A 19,309-nucleotide genomic window follows, 5' to 3' on the forward strand; every position below is an offset into this window, starting at 1 on the left:
GCAACTTTCAAATAAACACTACAGTATTGTTAACTGTAGTCGCCACCTGCACAGTACTTCCCCGGGATTTGTCTTTTAACTGAAACTTTGTGCCTCTTGACCACCTTTGCTCATTTCCCCCACCTCGCCCATCTCCCAGTTGCTACCTCTGGCAAGGACCACTCTGTTCTTTGTATCTACAAATTTGAGTTTTTTAGATTCTACATATAAGTGAATAATAGAGTATTTTTGTATTTGTCATTTATTTCACTTAGCATAATGCCTAGATAATATTGTGGATGCTATTGTAAACAAATCCTTTAAAATTTTTTATTTTATGTTTCTTGTTGGTTACAGAACTCTAGTTGATTTGTGTATATTAACCTTGTAGCCAGCATCTCTCCTAGCCTCCTTAATTTCCAGTTTTATTTATAGATTCTTTGGGATTTCAAAATATTTGCACAATCGTGTCTGTGAATAATGATAGGTTGATTACTTTCTAGTCATTGTACATTTTCCCTTTCCTGCCATACTACACTGGCTTGGACTTAGAGTAAAATGTTAAATAGACATGATGAAGTGATCATCCTAATTTCATTCCTAATCCCTAATTTCATTAGTAGGTACCTTTATCAGAGTGTTCCTTTCTAATCATTAGTAAGAAATTCTGTTTATTATGAATTGACAGATTTCATCATCTGTTGAGGTAATATGTGATATTTTTCCTTTCTTTTTTAATGTGCTAAGTTCTACAGAACATTAATTTTCTGAATGTTCATTCAGCCAGTCTTGCATTACTGGAGTAAACCCAGTTTTATCATGATGCATAAACTCTTTTATTTATTGGTGGATTTGTTTTGCTAATAGTTTGTTTGGAATTTTTCCATCTACACTAATGGGTCAAGGTTCCCTGCACTTTCTTATACATTTTTAGGTTTGGTGTCTAGGTCATATATGCTTCACTACAGTAATTGGGGAAAGTAGTCCCTAAGTCTTGGTATTTTTTCTGGGTTTTGTGTGAGAGTTGTCATAATTTCTTCCTTAAATGTTTGGTAGATTTCATCAGTGAAGCCATTTGTGCCTGGAGTTTAGAGAAGGAAGGTTGGACTTATGGATTCAGTTTTTTCAAATTCAGTAGTTATATGAGTATTTTTATTTCCTGTGTCATCTTTCGTCAGTTTTGGTAACTTAAAATTTTTAATTTGTCAGAGTTGTTCACAGTTTATTTTGTCTGTAGAATCTGTAGTGATCTCTCATTGTTAACATTATTTGTACTTTTTTGTTTAGATTTATTTATCAGAGAGAGAGCATGAGAGAGGGGAGAGTCAGAGGGAGAAGCAGACTCCATAATGAGTGGGGAGCCTGATGCAGAACTCAATCCTGGGACTCCGGGATCTTAGCCTGAGCCAAAGGCAGACACTTAACTGACTGAGCCACCCAGGCACCCTATTTGTACTTTCTGTTACTTGATTAATCTTACCAGGGGATGTAAATTTTGTCAGTCTTTTCAAAGAACCAAGTTCTGCCTTTTTAAAACTTCTTGAGATTGTTGCTTAACATGTTTATTTTCAACCTGTGTATACATATTCATGTGTATACATAAATTATATATTTGTATGTACATATATATGTATATAGAGCTATAAATTTACCAGGATTTTTTACATTGTATTTTCATTATTATTTAGATCAAGGTATTTTATAATTCCCATTGTAATTTCATCTTCTACCTATGGCTGTTTTTCAGAAGTATATTGTTTAATTTCTAAATTGTGGGATTTTCTTATTCTCTTTCTCTTATTGATTTCTAGATTAATTCCTCTGTGGTCGGACAGCCTGCCTTGTGCAATTTCATTCCCTTGAAACTAATGGATAATTGTTTTTCCCTTTGTAGAAAACAGTATGTGCATATGGTCAATTTTTGTAAATATTTTGTGTATACTAGAAAATCGTGCAAACTGCACGTAAAGTACAGTGTTATGTTCATTAATTCAAAATTTTGATAATCATTGTGTTTCATTTTTCTATATTTCAATTTTTTTCAAAATATTTTAAATTTTTCTATCTATATTTTTTAAAGCAGTGTAGTAAATCTCCCATTGTAGGTGTGGATTTGTTTATTTTTCCTCTTCGTTCTGTTAGTGTTATTTTAAGGCTATATTGTTATTTACATAAGATTTACATTATATTTTTCTGACAAATTGAATTAGCTATCATTATGAAGTATACCTTTTCTCTAGTAATGCTTTTTGCTTGAAAATCTGCTTTGATAACAGTATACCAACTTTCCATATGAGTGACATGCAGAAGCTACTTTAGGGATCATGAAAGTTAGTATTTGTATAAGTATCCTTTTTTCATTACTTTTGTATCTTCATATTTTAAGTGATCATTTACAGATGGCATTATAGTTTTTTTTTTAATATTTTATTTATTTGTCTCAGAGAGAGCGCACAGGCAGGGGGGGCAGCAGGCAAAGGGAGAAGCAGACTCCTTGCTGAGCAGGGAGCCTGACCCAGGACTCGATCCCAGGACTCTGGGATCATGACCCGAACTGATGGTAGACCTTCCTCAACCAGCTGAGCCACCCAGGCGTCCCTGTAATTGTTTTTTTTTTAATAATTTTTAATTAAAAAGTTTAGATCATACAAATAATTACCAAAAGCACTTGTTTTTTATTTGATCCTACTGTTTGTTCCTTTTTCTTTTGAATTTATTGTTTTTAATTATCATGTTTTACTCCTTATTAACTTGGTAGTTAATAGTCTTATTATTCTCTTAAGTGATTTTTTTTAAGTTTTTATTTATTTATATGACAGAGCGAGAGAGCACAAGTAGGGGGAACAGTAGAGGGAGAGGGAGAAGCAGGCTCCCCGCTGAGCAGAGAGCCTGATGCAGAGCTCGATGTGGAGCTTGATGTGGAGCTTGATCCCAGGACCCTGGGATCATGACCTGAGCTGAAGGCAGACCCTTAACCATCTGAGCCACCCAGGCGCCCCTCCTAAGTGATCTTTTTGAGACACTACAACATGCATAGTTGACATTCTATACCGATAGGTGATGACGCATTGCATTTTTTGCCCTCTCCTTGGTCAGTGCATGAATCTTAGAAGGCTTAAACATCATTTCCCCTCTTGCAACTTAGATGGTTTTGTTGTGTATGTTAAACCTATCAGTACATTATTATTTCATATAGTTAGTGTTCATGTAGATTTACCAGCTCATTTATTCTTTCTGTTAATCTTCAACTCAGGTTTTCCATCTAGTATCATTTTCCATCTGAGGAAGTTCCTTTACCATTTCCTTTAGTGTACATCTGCTGGTGATGAATTACCTCATTTTTACCTGAAAATATATTTATTCCACCTTCATACTAGAAGAGTAGTTTTCTTGAAAATGATATTTTATATTGGCAGTTTCTTTCTTGCTGTACTTTAAAGCCAGCCTTCACTCTCCTATCATTTATGTTGAGAAGTTAGCTGTCAGCCTTTTTTTTTTTTTTTTTTTTTTTAAGATGTATTTGACAGAGAGAGAGTGTGTGCATGGGTCTGGGGAGGGGGAGAGGGAGAGTCTTAAGCAGATGTGGGGCTTGATCCAAGACCCTGATGAGATCACAACCTGAGCCAAAACCATTAGTTGGTCCCTTAACCAGCTGTACCACGGAGGCACCCCAGCCTTATTGTTACCTTGAAAAGGAATTATTTTCACTCTCCTTTTGTTGTTTTGAGTTTTGTTTTCAATAGTTTTACTATGACGTGCCTATTCATGGATTTCTTTTTATTTTTTCTTCTTAGTTTTATTCATGGATTTCTTTTTTTTCTTCTTAGTTTTCATAGCCTTTGATTTTATGGTCTTTGTTCAGATTTGAAAAATTATCAACCTTTATTTCATCAAATATGGCTTCTGCTTATTCTTTCCCTCTTTCTGACAAACTAGTCCTTAGAATATTCTGTCTCTCATCCTCTTTTCTCTATTTGCCATTCTTTTTTGGCTCTCTTCATTCTAGATATTTTCTTCTAAACTGCCTTCACTAACTAATATCTATTCAATGTGTCCAATTTGCTGTTAAATCCATCTTTCAATTACCAATTTCTGTTTGGTATTTTTAGTGTTGTTTTGTTTCTTGAGGTCCAGTTCTCTATTGGAATTCTCAGTCTTGTCTCTATCCTAAGATAAAGTAACCAGAATTTATTAAAGTCTGTCTCAAGTTCTTCCTAGTCTGTTTCAATGGGCTCTTGTTTCTGTTGGTTTTCATTTTGATTCTCTTACCTCTTCATGTACCTGTTTTTTGTTGTTTATGATACATTTTGTTTATGAATATTTATGTAAATAATTTGAAGTCTAAGGTATATTCTTTCACCAGGTCAGGTTTACATTTGTTTCTGTTATCTGGGCTAGTAGCAGCCTGTTTTCATTTCAGTCCAGATTCAGAGATTGGGATGATTCAAAGCTGAGTTGTTTCTCCCTTGGGACCTGAGGTAAACCCTGGTATTATAGGAAATATTTGGTGAATGAAGGCAAATGTTGTAATACTAGTTCTTTTTTTATTCATTTACTTTTTGTGGAGAGAACAGAAATGTTGATGATTTGAGTTCCTTCCCCTTATATGTAAAAATTGTCAATAATCCTTATCTCTTTCTTTCTAACATAGGGATAAAGCAATTCCTAACAAAGTGGGAACATATTGTATCCAGTTTGGGTTTATGATGGATAAAGCAAATATTCTTAACAGTGAACAGGTTTGCTTACTTTTTTTATATACCATAGTTAGCTTTACATTTTCTTGCTTAGTATAGGAATGAAATGGTTTTGTTTAAAAGTGAATTAATTATTGGATACAACTGATAATAAAAATATAAATAATGTAATTTTCAGGAATATTAGAATATATTTAAAATATGTTGATTAATATGACCCGATGCAGAAGTTACTTTTCCATTCCTCTTTATTTTGAAGAGTCCAGTAAGCATTTTAGTGTATATCATGGTAAGGTTGCTCCTATCAACCATACATTGCAAATTTTTCAGTTATTAACATTTTGTGTACTAGAATTCGGGATAATAATGTTTAAGGTAGTTTCAAAATACATCATCACCATTCAGTAAATTAGTTAACTAAATTTTTAAAAATTACCTGTATTTTTAAATCCCCTGAATTTGTTCTTAGATGGCTATTAACATTCAGAAATTTATCTGATAAACCTTTTTTTTTGAATTTTAAAAAGTAAGTTGATTAGTTTTAGGAGATAATGGAAATTATTTTAGAAAGTAAGATTGCTTTTTATTTAGTATATGCTAGCATTATTTCTTGTCTTACTCTTAAATACTGAACCATCAATATATTGTTAATCACAATGCTGTTTTTGTTTTGTAAGATTATAGTTGATGTTCTGCCTAATCAGCCTGTGAAGTTAGTTCCTAAAATTCAGCCAGCTACACCAGCTGTTTCAAATGTTCGCTCAGTTGCCAGTAGGACTTTGGTCAAAGATTTACGTCTTACTATTACGGTAATGTTTTATTTACTTCCAAAATTGCAAAGAGTAACAAAAATTATTTCTAGTTTTAGTGTGCAGAATAGTTACTTACAGAGTCAGATCTTAGTTATTCAGTTTAAGATTATAGGGAAAATTTGTGTGGATGAATGAAATATTCATAAACACCTTTGTATTTTAATACAAATAGAGAATGTATACATACAGTGTATCCAGATATACCAAGTAGAGCTGACTCAAAAATGTAGAAATTTGCCTACCTTTCTTAATAGATACCTTTCTTTAATCACTTATTAAAGTGATATTAAAGTATGTATTATGAATTTGTGTGAGGTAAATTGATTCCTCAGTGTCCATTTCACTGATGAGAAAGAAGGAAGTAATTATTTTAAGAGATCTGCTCTGATGATTGATCATAGCAAGCTCCCCAAAGCTTCTGATTACTGGGAGAGTAAGCAGCAATAAAGCTGCCAAGAATATTGACAAAAACATGTAAAACACAGTAGTGAGACTCCACCTTTATGGAAATTTTCATGGTGGGATCCTTCTTTCGGGGTTTTTTTTTTTTTTCTGTTTTAGACAAGTGAATCCTTCTTCTCTTCCCCCAAATCAGTAGATGCTAAAAGTACATAACAAGGTGAAATTTTTAAATGGGAGTCCTTTTGGTAAAGTTATAAGCCATTATATTAGATGGAAGCCTCTGGTTCTTTTATAGTTTCTGGGATTATTTCCTGCCTGTAGAGCTCTTAATCTGAGAACTGAATTCTGTGCTTGGGAGTAAGAGGGATCAAGATAATTTAATATTTAGGGCTTATATCGTTTTTTCTGATATGATCATGTCCTTTTCTGGGTTTAATCTTCGTAATTACCTGTTCTTCTAATTATTTTTTATTGTTTACTTGAAGGATGACTACAACAATCATACTGGAATTGATTTGGTTGGCACTATAGTAGCTACCATTAAAGGTTCTAAGGAGGAAGATACAGATACACCACTCTTTATCGGGAAAGTGAGAGCACTCGAATTTCCCTTTGTGAAAGGATCAGCTGAAATTACGGTAATTTTTATGTCTTCTGGTAGATAACATTAGTGTATTTAATAGTTTAAACCACAGTGTTATAATACCTGTTCTTTTGTATGTATAGCATGAAAATATTCTAAGTATAGCATTAAATTAGAAAGTGAGTGGAGGGGCGCCTGGGTGGCACAGCGGTTAAGCGTCTGCCTTCGGCTCAGGGCGTGATCCTGGCGTTGTGGGATCGAGCCCCACATCAGGCTCTTCCGCTATGAGCCTGCTTCTTCCTCTCCCACTCCCCCTGCTTGTGTTCCCTCTCTCGCTGGCTATCTCTATCTCTGTCGAATGAATAAATAAATAAAATCTTTAAAAAAAAAAAAAAAAAAAAAAAGAAAGTGAGTGGAAATATTTTGTGATTTTGCTGTAAACTATTACAAATTAAACCTCCGGGATTATTATTACTCTGAGCAAGAACCTCTTTTTCCCTGTGGATGACTGCTCTCTCTAATAATTTTTAGCTTCAGTGATAATATATTCATATATCTAAAAGTTACCATTCTGTGGATAGAAACAAAATATAACATAGCCCAGGTAAAATGTGTACATAAATAGAAAAATTTAACAAAGCAGCTTCTCTTTGTTACTCTTTTTTTTTTTAAATGGAAATATTTTTACTTGTATAAAAAATACACAGTGTGAACACTTTTAAAAATCACTATTTTGGGGCGCCTGGGTAGCGCAGTCGTTAAGCGTCTGCCTTCGGCTCAGGGCGTGATCCCGGCGTTCCGGGATCGAGTCCCACATCGGGCTCCTCCACTGGGAGCCTGCTTCTTCCTCTCCCACTCCCCTGCTGTGTTCCCTCTCTCACTGGCTGTCTCTCTATCACATAAATAAATAAAATCTTTAAAAAAAAAATAAAAATAAAAAATAAAATAAAAAATAAAAATCACTATTTTATCACCCTTCAGAGATAATAATGATTAGCAATTTAGTTACTTAACTACCAGACTTCTGTATATACACAAATACTGTATATACACAAATACCCTGTGTGTATATGATTTATGTACATGGGTGGGGTATAAAATTTCATTAATATAATAGAACTCCGCTTTTATAAAAATTTTATTTAGAACATCTTTGGTATCTTCATCAATATGTATACACCTACCATCATTGTGTTGATCATAATTTATTTGATCAATCCTAAGTGGAAATTTAGTTTCTTTCCAGAGCTTGTTGTTATCAACAGTGCTTTTCATCAGGTTTCTTCTATGTGTATCCTTTTGCATATGTCTGATTGTTTACTTAAGAAATTAGTAGAATTGGTGGCAGGGTATGTTATTTTAAGCCTTCTGGTTGTTAGCTGTTGCCAGTTGCTGTTCAGTTGCTATTCCCACCAGAAATATGTGTGTGTGTCCCTCATAATATTAACCAACCCTAAATGTGAATGATTTTTGGAATTCCATCCCAAGTTGCCTATATTTCAAAAAATACTTTTGTTACTAGTAAGGTTGAACATTTGTCTTGTTCTTGATCTTTTTAAGATTGTCTCTTGATGCTTTTTCTTTTGGAATGTTTGTCATTTTCGTAATTTTATATTAAAGATATTCATGCTCTTCTGTATATAAGTACATTTTCCTGAGTTTGTCTTTTAGATTTTAGCTTTGCTTGTATTGGAGTGGAGGAAGGATTATATTTACAGTTCCTGCCCTAGTATTCTTATGCGTTTAATCTTTGATTTGTCTGAATTTTATTTTTGCATTTTTTCTAATTCATTAACTTAATTTCTTGATATTATTTATTGAATAATTCTTCCTATATGTATAAATTTGAAATGTCACCTTTCTTGTATTTTTTTTATTGTTGTCATTGTTCATCTTTATATCTAAACCAGTGCTAATACCGCATTGTTTTACTAACATTTGGCTTACAACTGGGGAGCCTGACAGCTTGTACCTGCCTTACAGTAGATGTGTTAGTTGGTCTGTCAGTGACAGACTGTTAGAGCATTTCCGTCTTTTTTTTAAAAGATTTTATTTAACAGGACCCAGGGATCATGACCCGGACTGAAGGCAGCTGCTTAACTGACTGAGCCACTCAGGCGTCCCCCCCATTTTTTTTTTAAGATTTATTTATTCTAGAGAGAGAGCACTCACGCATGCATGGGGCAGAGCAGAGGGACAGGGAGAGAGAATCCTCAGTCACCCCGCTGGATCTCAGAGCCCCACAAGGTGCTTGATCGCAGGACCCTGTGATCATGATCTGAGCTGAAACCAAGAGTCAGACACCCAACTGAGTCAGCCACCCAGGCACCCCTACAGCATTTTCTTTTTTTTTTTCTTTAATCTAAATTCAGTTAATTAACATATGTATAATTTTTTTCAGGGGTACAGGTCTGTGATTCATCAGTCTTATATAATACCCAGTGCTCATTACAACACAGTCCCTCCCCAATGTCCATTAAACAGTTACCCCATCCCTCCTTTCATTTTTATTACAGTAGAGAGTTAAGTGAAATTTTCTTGTATTCTAACAAAAAGTCAGTAATGAAAGCCAAAGGGGGGAGACATGTTGAAGGTGCAAAGTAAGTTTGTGTTGGAAGAATACACCTAGCCCACCCTACCTTTGTCCTGTTTCTTTGACACTACCCCACCCCTAGCCCCTTGTAGGCATTTGAAATTTCTACCCCAGCTCTACACATTTGTGAAGTTAAGATAGTGACTTAAGCTATTTCCTTGCACCTGCCTGTAGAATCAAGGCTTCGTGTCATACATATGAATTTCCACTAGAGGTTCCTAATACCACACTGAATAAGCAGAAAACTGTTGAGTTCTCCTTGGCTTTTGACTCATACATTGATTTAGTAAGTCTAGGGTAGGGCTCTGGACTCTAATTTAACAAGCAGGTAATTCTCATCACTAGGAACATTTAGGAAATACTGGCTCAGAATATGACCAGTTATTTGTAAATGTTCCATGTTTGCATGAAAACAGTGTATACTGTTTTAAGTTATAATCTAAGCTTATTCAAGTTTGTTAACTATTTTCAGATTCTCTATATTATTTGCTTACTTAGATCTGGAAATTCCTGAAAAAGGTGTCTCAGTTTTGTTCTGTGTATTTGTTCATTTCTCATATTCCAGATTCCCATTTGTGCTTGGATCCAGTTATGGACTCTTCAGTTCTCTTCATTTCTTTTATGTTTCTCCTTGATAAACTATACATCAGAGATTGCAAACTATAAAACTTTATAGGAAACGGGGCGCCTGGGTGGCTCAGTCGTTAAGCGTCTGCCTTCGGCTCAGGGCGTGATCCCGGAGTCCTGGGATCGAGCCCTGCATCAGGCTCCTCCACTGGGAGCCTTCTTCTTCCTCTCCCACTGCCCCTGCTTGTGTTCCCTCTCTCGCTGGCTGTGTCTCTCTCTGTCAAATAAATAAATAAAATCTTTAAAAAAAAAAAAAAAGACATAAAGGAGAAGATTTTACATTTAACTACATAAAAAGTTAAAACTTTATTATAATCATATCTTAGAAGTAAAAGAATAATAGCAATATATTGTGTAGAAATATTTGTATGTACACACACAAGTATTGGGTTAGGTACATTAACAAATCTTCTGAAAAACTTCTGCAAATCAATAAGAAAAAAGATAATCTAACAGAAAAATAAATGTAAAAAAAATAACTTTTAAAGTAAAACAAAATAAAAAAGAATATGAGCAGACAGTTAATGGAAGAGAAAGTATAAAGGACCAATAAACAAGCATGACCTCAGTACCAATCAGGGAAATGCTAATTTAAACAATAATGACTGGTTCTTTTTAATCCATTTTGGGATTAAAAAACTCGGGGAAAAAAACTTGATAATGAAGCGTTGGCCAGCATCAGAGAAACTAGATATTCTTATACACTAATGATGAGAAGCTAAATCGACAGGCTTTTTGAAGGGAAATTTGATATTACCTATTAAAATGAACTGTTTATTATGAGTCCTATTTCTCATTATTCTAGAGAACACCCAGAGAAATACTGGAAGATATTTTCTTTGCTAAATAGTAGTTTAAAAATGTGAGCAGTTTTAAGCAGTGAAAGGATATAGTACTGTATACCTATCCTATGCATTAATTTTACAGATTGGTATCTAGACATTCACTTGCATTGATCAGCATATTAAACTGCTGAATTATTATAAAGTGTATGTTTTAAAAATATGAACAGTGTTTTATGTGTTTATATTCATGTAAATACATTGAAAATAGCTCTCAGAAACTAAGCGTGATTGCAATTTGGTTTAATGGTGGTCTCGTATTCTGTATTTCTTGGAAAGAAAAGAATTGTCTGTAATTCATAATTTCATTTCATGAATTGTTCTACAGTGTTTTATGGATTTAGGTTTTTAAAAATTCTACTTCTCTATCTGTAAATTGTACTAGTCTAAAAAATAAAACAGCTAGTATCTATTGTTTCCTGTAAAGAATGTAAAAAAGGTAATTTAGGATTTAAATAAATATATTTGCCTTATTTACTCATTATATGGTATGGTCTTAAGCTAAATTGTATTAAAAGTGTTTTGTATGTGCATTAATGAAGAAAATACAATTAAAAAAAAATCTTTCAGGCTTTTTAGGACCTCTTGTTTGGTCACCTGAGACTAGTGGGTCTACTTCCATGGTAACAGCTGTAACTTAAACTCAGCATTGGGCTTTGGGCATGTCTTTGTGATTGTTTTTATAACTTTTATGCCATCAGCTGTTTCACACTTCTTCAACTTCTTAAAGGTTGGCATCAAAAAGACTTTGCAGGTTAAGATAGTACGTGGCCATTGATACTTCTCCAAAAGAAAGATACTTTTTTTTGGTAATTGTCTATTACATATAATTTTTGTATAATCTATTCATTGGTAAGCTCACTTTCAAACCAATACCAAAAGGTAAAAGGTTTTGTATCTTGGGTGGTACTGCTGTTTTAATGAATGTTAATGAATCTTAAGGATTAGTCAGTGCCTGTTGCCTTTAAAATTTACCACTTGGAAACACACAATGATATTCATAACATTTATACATTGACAAATACTATTTTGAATCTTGTTTTTCCTAACTGCTCTTTTCTTCTTACAGAATCTAGTGCTGGCAGAAAATAGTCCTGGAAGGGATAGTACTGAATATTTTATTATATTTGAGCCTCAGCTACCAGCTCTATCGAGAACATTAGAACCATATATCCTACCATTTATGTTTTACAATGGTAAGTTTTTAGGAAAGTAGAGGATTTTTCTTATGTTTGTGGTATTTTTTTTAGTTTACTTTCCATTAACATGGTACTTATTAGTTACCTAATCATGTTACGACATGTTTTGGAGAAGTCACAATTTTAGAATTGTTTTGAATTATCTGAATGTCTTTTCTTAGATGTTAAGAAGCAGCAACAAATGGCAGCACTTACAAAAGAAAAGGACCAGTTATCTAAGAATATTACAATGTATAGAAGTTTATTTGAAGCCAGCAATCAGCTTCTTGATGAAATGAAGTGTAAGTAATTTTGTATTCAAAGGTAATAAAAAATTAGGCTTTGGGGAATGGTAAGGCAGAAGGTGAGACTATGAGACACAAAAATTGTCTACTTTCCTAGACTACAAATAAACTGCAGAACACTGCAGTAACGATGTAGGGAAGTAAGGCAGTAATGATTACTTATATTCTTAGTTATTTGATCTCCTTATGATGATGTAGTCCATCATTTTAAATACATTTATATCCTGCTTACTTATAAAAATTTGAGCTTTTTTTAAATTAGAAGTCAATCTGTGGAAATGTAAGGCTTTTGACATGATAGTAATATTTATATCTAGCTCCAGGTTCTGGCAGAAGATATTGAAAGACAGTATTACTGGGAAAGTGACATGTAGTTTAATTTTTAGTTTGAGTCATGAAACTCTGTGTATTTTACTAAAGATTCTGCAGTGTGTCACACTATGGAGGTGTACAGGGCAGCACATCCTGTATAGAAATATGTAAGTTATTTTTAAGTCAATGCACAATGTTTGCTGCAATTTGTAATAAATTTTGTAGACCACTAAAATAAGACATTTGCTGAGTTGTTGTTTATCTTTTTCCATTTGTCAGATTTTTTTCGCTGTGGTTTTTGTCTTTGTGTTAATTACATAGGTAAAATTTTGATCCATTAACTGACAAATGTACTGCCTGCCTCAGAGTACTCACTTTTGTATATCCAAGGGCAACAATATTTAGAGGATAATGGGAGCTAAGTAGGATGATGAGATAATACATCAGTAGTAACACTAAAGATTCTTTTTATAAAGTCTTACTTGGTTCTTGTCGCAACCTTATGCAATTCTGTATGTTATATATAGTCATGTGGATTAGGATTAAATAATTTATCTAAGATTACTTGGAGTTTGCAGTATTAACATATATATAATATTTTCCTTAACTCTGCCTTATAACCGCATTTTGGTTTTTTAAAACCAACCTTAAAACCAGCTTTAAAACCAAATTTTGGGGGCGCCTGGGTAGTGCAGTTGTTAAGGCGTCTGCCTTCGGCTCAGGGCGTGATCCCGGCATACTGGGATCGAGTCCCACATCGGGCTCCTCTGCTGTGAGTCTGCTTCTTCCTCTCCCACTCCCCCTGCTGTGTTCCCTCTCTCGCTGGCTGTCTCTCTGTCACATAAATAAAATCTTAAAAAAAAAAAAAAAACCCAAATTTTGTTTCTCATTTTTGTGTATTAGATGCAAATCTTAATTTTAGACCTCTGGTTTCATTTTGAATTTCTAAAATACTCAGCGTTTTTACTTTAACATCAGTCATTACAAGGGAAAAAAAACGAGATTGAAAATATTTTTCAAAAACTGTATTTTGGGGATTATTACAAATTGATGCAGGTTTGTTTGTTTTTGTTTTTAATTTTAGGCCAAGTCGAAGAAGCAAAATTAAAAGAGGCTCAGTTGCAAAATGAACTAAAAACACATAATATTGACATTCCTACAACACAGCAGGTGCAGTTTCCATGTATATGTGAAAGATTTGTTTAATTAAGTTCTAGTCTAATTTTTTTATCATTCATTTTTTATTTACAGTGTTATGGGCACTCTTGCTTTGGGGGGTTCCAAGACATGTGGATTATAGTCTGGTCACTTACTAGACATTAAAAGAGGCTAACAAAATGATAGAATACTTTTTTCAAAGAAATTACAGTTTGTATTTCTAATGTAATGACCCCAATAAGTGAAATTAATAATACACCAATTTGAGAACTGCACTGAAGGGGCTTCATAATTTATAGCCAGTATATGTGGTGACAAAGAAAATGAGAGAAAGTGACACTGATTTTTTTAAACTTATTTTTTTATGTGTATAACTCAGTTGCAAAGAGAAGTCCTATTATAGGTTGTGTATTTCCTAAGATAAAGTCAGTGAGGTGAACATTTTGTATTACTACAACAACACTCTTTTAAAGTAATGCCTATTTAATAACTTTTTGTTCTTGAGTTGTCTAAATTGTTGATTTTTCTCTGCTATCATTATGGCTGTCTAGTACAGGAATAATTGCCTTGTAGTTAATTTTTCTTTATAAATTACAGATGCCACACATTGAAGCACTTTTGAAAAGAAAGTTATCAGAACAGGAAGAACTGAGGAAAAAACCTAGAAGATCATGTACTCTTCCAAACTATACTAAAGGCAGTGGAGATGTTTTGGGAAAGGTTTGTGTTTAAGCCTTTTAAGAGGCAGTACATTTTATTATGTTGTTTTGTCTAAAATGTGTTTTTTAAAGTAACATTATAATAATAGAGTGTCAGTTTCTTTGTACTTTTTCAATTTTTCCCATAAGTTACTTGTTCTTGTTACCATAATAGGGATTTGGCAGAATTTAAAACTGAAATGCGGGGCGCCTGGGTGGCGCAGTCGTTAAGCGCCTGCCTTCAGCTCAGGGCGTGATCCTGGTGTTCCGGGATCGAGTCCCACATCGGGCTCCTCCGCTGGGAGCCTGCTTCTTCCTCTCCCTCTCCCCTGCTATGTTCCCTCTCTCGCTGGCTATCTCTCTGTCACATAAATAAATAAAATTTAAAAAAATAAAAATAAAAAATAAAACTGAAATGCACAATTCCATAATACTTATATACTGTTGAGGGCTATGGCAGAAATTAGCATGTCTCAGTCCAAAGCTTGTTATCTACTTATAGTTGCTTTCATGTCGTATGACTTTATAGGTAGCCAAGACCTTTCCATGTGACTCAAGCTTCAGTGAAACAACAAAAGAAAAACATCAGAATTTTTCTGAGTTTAGTATTGTTAGAAAGTGAATTCTGGGATGCTCCTAGAACTTAAGAAAAAACAACAATAAACAAAGAACTTCATACATATTTACTGCCAAAAGAGTGCCATTCTTTCTTCTTGAATTCTTTGCCTCTTTGGTTTTTCCTTTTGTCAGATGAATTGCATTTTCATATTTATCTTATGATTATTAAGTCCTGAACATTCTATTTTATAGAAGGTGTTTCTATTTTTTTTTTAAGATATTATTTATTTACTTGACACAGTGAGAGAGAAAAAGTAAGCACAAGCAAGGGGAGGGGCAGAGGGAGAGAGAGAAGCAGACTCCCGGCTGAGCAAAGAGTCTGATGCAGGGCTCTATCCCAGGACCCTGGGATCATGACCTGAGCCCTAGAAAGTGTTTCTTATAGGTGTCCCCAGCACCTTCAGTGTTTGATGGTATTAAGGTTTGTGGTATTATATGTATGTGTGTTTTACTTGTTAAACTTTTCCATTTAATATGCATCTCGCTTTCTGCTTTTACCTCTGTTTTAAAATTGAGGAAACTGAAACCGAGTTGCAGAAAGATTTTTTAAAAAACTTGTTTAAGGTTACATAGCAAGCAGGTAAATGGCAGAGCACAGACTCAAGCCCAGGCAGTCTGATTGTTAATCACTGATCTTTATGCCTACGTACATTATTACTTTTACAACCACTGTATGAGTTTGTTGGGGTTTTTTTTAAGATTTTACTTATTTATTTGGCAGAGACAGCCAGCGAGAGAAGGAACACAAGCAGGGGGAGTGGGAGAGAAAGAAGCAGGCTCCCAGCGGAGCAGGGAGCCTGATGCAGGGCTCGATCCCAGGACCCTGGGATCACGCCCCGTGCCGAAGGCAGACGCTTAACAACTGAGCTACCCAGGTGCCCCATTATATGAGCTTTTTATAGTGTTTATAGTTTTTTCATGAGGATATTTAAATTCAGAGAACTTAATTGTCAATATATAGTTAGTAAGGAGCAGAACTTAGATGTAAACCAAAGTTTCCCTGACTCCAGAGTCCATTGTAGTTTCTTTGTAAGTGGTTCCCTAACATCACAAGCCAACTACACAGTGAAAATAGAGGGTAATGGTTACTCTAAAAGTGTGTAGCCAAGTTTAATACCGAAACCATGTTGCATTATTATTTAAAACCCAAATATGGGGGCGCCTGGGTGGCTCAGTCGTTAAGCATCTGCCTTTGGCTCAGGGCGTGATCCCGGCGTTCTGGGATCGAGCCCCACATCGGGCTCCTCTGCTGGGAGCCTGCTTCTTCCTCTTCCACTCCCCCTGCTTGTGTTCCCTCTCTCGCTGGCTGTCTCTCTCACTGGCTGTCTCTGTGTCAAACAAATAAATAAAATCTTTAAAAATAAATAAAACCCAAATATGAAAATTGAAAAGTTAAGATGTAAATTTATAAATTGGAAAGCAAGGTTCTGATTTATAATTTTTTAAATTGTTATTCCTCAGAAGCAGTTTAAAGAATTTACAGAAAGAAGCAGTCTTTATAGAAGAAGCAGTCCTACGATTTAAGCATATAGATATCTATAGCTAGCCTGCTTTTAGGTACTAACATTCCACATTCAATGGTTATTTGATACAAAATTCTTAATCAATAGGTAAGATTTTACCAAAGCATAAAATAAATTTTAGCAGAAGAAATATATTTTAAAGTCTTTCATTTTAATATTTCTCATATCTTAAAAATCTGGGGGAAACCTTTGAAATCCCATTTTGTGTAGTTTCTTCTCTGTCCTCTCAGAGTACGAGCCCTCTTCTAACCATCAGGAGAAAGTTTTCCACTCCCTTCAAATCATGCTTAATCTTCATTGATTCCTCATTAAAAAAAATTTTCCTGGTATTTATTCTAAAACTAGAATAAATAATTGTGGAATGTAGTAAGGGACAAGAGGAGATTTTCACCTAGACTTTATAATGTGTTTATTTTTATAATTGTGAATACCTCAGTTAACTTGGATGCTTTAGTCTTGCCGTCCTTGATTCCAAATACCTTGAAATTCATCTGTATTTCTTTTAAGTGCCATTCATCTCCTATGCCTGAGGAAAAATTCATAACATCCATGAAAAATGGCTAGGGTAGGCTCAAAAAAGCTGAAAAAGTGGTAAAAGCTTGAATGAACAGAACATTGTATATGGTACATGAGTAAAAATATTGAGTTCATGTCTCCTTTCGGAAAAGAAACTATATATACTTTGTATCACCTGAAAGTTTAAGGAGAAAGTGTAATGTTGAGGAGCCTAATGAGAGCTTCCACTCATAGCTTTACTTAGAAGTAATTACCCCATGGACCGCCTGGGTAGGCTCAGTTGGTTAAGTGTCCAACTCTTGATTTCAGCTCAGGTCAAGATCTGGGGGTTGTGAGGTAGAACCCATATCGGGCTCAGTGGGAAGTCTGCTTGGGATTCTCTCTCTCCCTCTCCCCCTCATCCCACTGTGTGCACTCTTTCTCTCTCTCTCTCTTTCAAAATAAATAAATAAATCTTCAAAAAAAAAAAAAAAAGAATTACCCCGTTTATAAGATTAGAGTACTTGTGAACAACCACAAAAGAGATACCATGGTCCTAGTACTTGTGGTTACACGTAGAATGAGATCACTCACTTTGATTTGCCTCTAATCCTTCCTCTGTTTGCTGGAACATTTTTTTCATCTTCATTTACATGTACTAGTTTCTTTGCTTGTCTCTCTCCTTACCTTTACTCCATTAACATTTAGAGAATTGGAATACAAGAGTAGACATTGTGATGTTTCCAACAGCGACACATTTTCATTGCTAGGGCAGGCTTTTGCAGCCTGGTCAGTTAAGAATAAAGGATATATGTGACTATACCAGTGGTGTAGTGAATGAGGTTTTGAAATAAACCTCAAAATTTCGATCTTGTTAGACTTTGAGGAAGAATGCTTGCAAGTAAAGTATTTGTAAATAGAAGGGTGACTACTTATCCTAAGTTCCAGTGTGTTCTTATAAGCAGAAGAAATGATTCTTATTTGTGATGTTTAGATTTGTTTTCAGAAAGAAATACTACAGGGGTGCCTGGGTGGCTCAGTCATTAAGCGTCTGCCTTCGGCTCAGGACGTGATCCCTGCATTCTGGGATCGAGCCCCACATCAGGCTCCTCCACTAGAAGCCTGCTTCTTCCTCTCCCACTCCCCCTGTTTGTGTACCTCTCTCGCTGACTTTCTCTATCTCTGTCAAATAAATAAATAAAAAATCTTAAAAAATATATATCTATAATATTGGAGTAAGATATCTACTTAGAAAGATCTGATATATAACTATATTTTTAATGGAATCTTCCATCTATTGTATGTGTATATTATTTAAATGTATTTTATGATTACTTTATCAGTTAAGACATAACCTCAATAGTAGAGCTATCAATTGTGAAAAATGTGCATCATCAATTAGCTGATAACATTCTATTTTTACTTGCTCATTTCCAAGATTTACAGGAGTTTAATTTGTAGAACAGTTTTTCCAAAATTTAATAGCAGAATAGACATTTAATATTCAAGCCAATAAGTTTTTATAGCTTGAGAATTTTTTGTTAACTCATGTGAGTATTTCAGAAAAGTTTTTGCTGTCTAGATGTAGGCTTTTAAAATACTTAATAGCAAATTTTTAAATATTTAAAAGTTTCTTACTTGATGTTTTAAAATGGCTTATAGATTGCACACCTGGCACAAATTGAAGATGATAGAGCTGCAATGGTTATTTCTTGGCATCTGGCAAGTGACATGGACTGTGTTGTCACCCTGACCACTGATGCTGCACGTCGTATCTATGATGAAACCCAGGGTCGTCAGCAGGTGTTGCCCCTGGATTCTATTTATAAGAAGACTCTTCCAGATTGGAAAAGGTTAGGAAAAAAGTGGGAGTAATGATTTTTTCTGAAATATCTTTTCTGTTAACAAAGTGCTTAATTTTAAAATGGTTTCTATGAAAGTGGCTAAAACAAACTGAACAGTGACTCAAATTACCTAGATTATTTTTATCTTCACTACGAATGTGTATACTTCATTAAGGTGGGTATTGCAGTGTATTTACTCATATATGCTGGCCATGATTAATTTGCCAAATAAATGTTATTTGTATATAAATTACACAGGCACATACAAACCCAAAGCAAATTTTTGGCTTTTACAATAGGAAGGATGTCAAGATCATTGATGAAATATGAAGCTCTTTTATTTGGACTAAGAGTATAAATGCATGTGTTTTGTCCTGTTTATGTCCTGTGAAGATAAGCACTCATCATTTAGGTAGAGAAGGTCTCTATTAGAACTGCCAGTAGCGAAGTTGAAATGTAAGAGACTCTCTAGTTAGGATGTTTTATTATTTTAATATAAATTGGTTTCTCTAATTACTTCCTCATTTATATATTAAAGAGTCTACTTAAAATAACATGTATTTCATTTTGTATTCTAAAAATAGTTTGAGGAAACAACTAGAATTTAAACTCAAATCTATCTGCTTCTAAAATCTCCCAGTCT

At 34.3% G+C, this 19,309-nt stretch overlaps 1 protein-coding gene across 1 annotated transcript in view; it reads left to right on the plus strand.

Moving 5' to 3' along the window:
* Positions 1 to 19,309, plus strand: part of SMCHD1 (structural maintenance of chromosomes flexible hinge domain containing 1) — a 160,941-nt gene that overhangs the window by 100,822 nt on the left and 40,810 nt on the right. The window contains exons 36-43 of the mRNA XM_040632687.1: positions 4,631 to 4,718; positions 5,354 to 5,485; positions 6,376 to 6,528; positions 11,605 to 11,731; positions 11,896 to 12,015; positions 13,415 to 13,500; positions 14,086 to 14,208; positions 18,485 to 18,675. Coding sequence (XP_040488621.1) covers positions 4,631 to 4,718; positions 5,354 to 5,485; positions 6,376 to 6,528; positions 11,605 to 11,731; positions 11,896 to 12,015; positions 13,415 to 13,500; positions 14,086 to 14,208; positions 18,485 to 18,675 — 1,020 coding nt within the window. The remainder of the gene's footprint in view (positions 1 to 4,630; positions 4,719 to 5,353; positions 5,486 to 6,375; positions 6,529 to 11,604; positions 11,732 to 11,895; positions 12,016 to 13,414; positions 13,501 to 14,085; positions 14,209 to 18,484; positions 18,676 to 19,309) is intronic.

This window comes from Ursus maritimus, unplaced genomic scaffold (genome assembly GCF_017311325.1).
Source record: "Ursus maritimus isolate PB19 unplaced genomic scaffold, ASM1731132v1 scaffold_18, whole genome shotgun sequence".
Classification (NCBI taxonomy): Eukaryota; Metazoa; Chordata; class Mammalia; order Carnivora; family Ursidae; genus Ursus; species Ursus maritimus.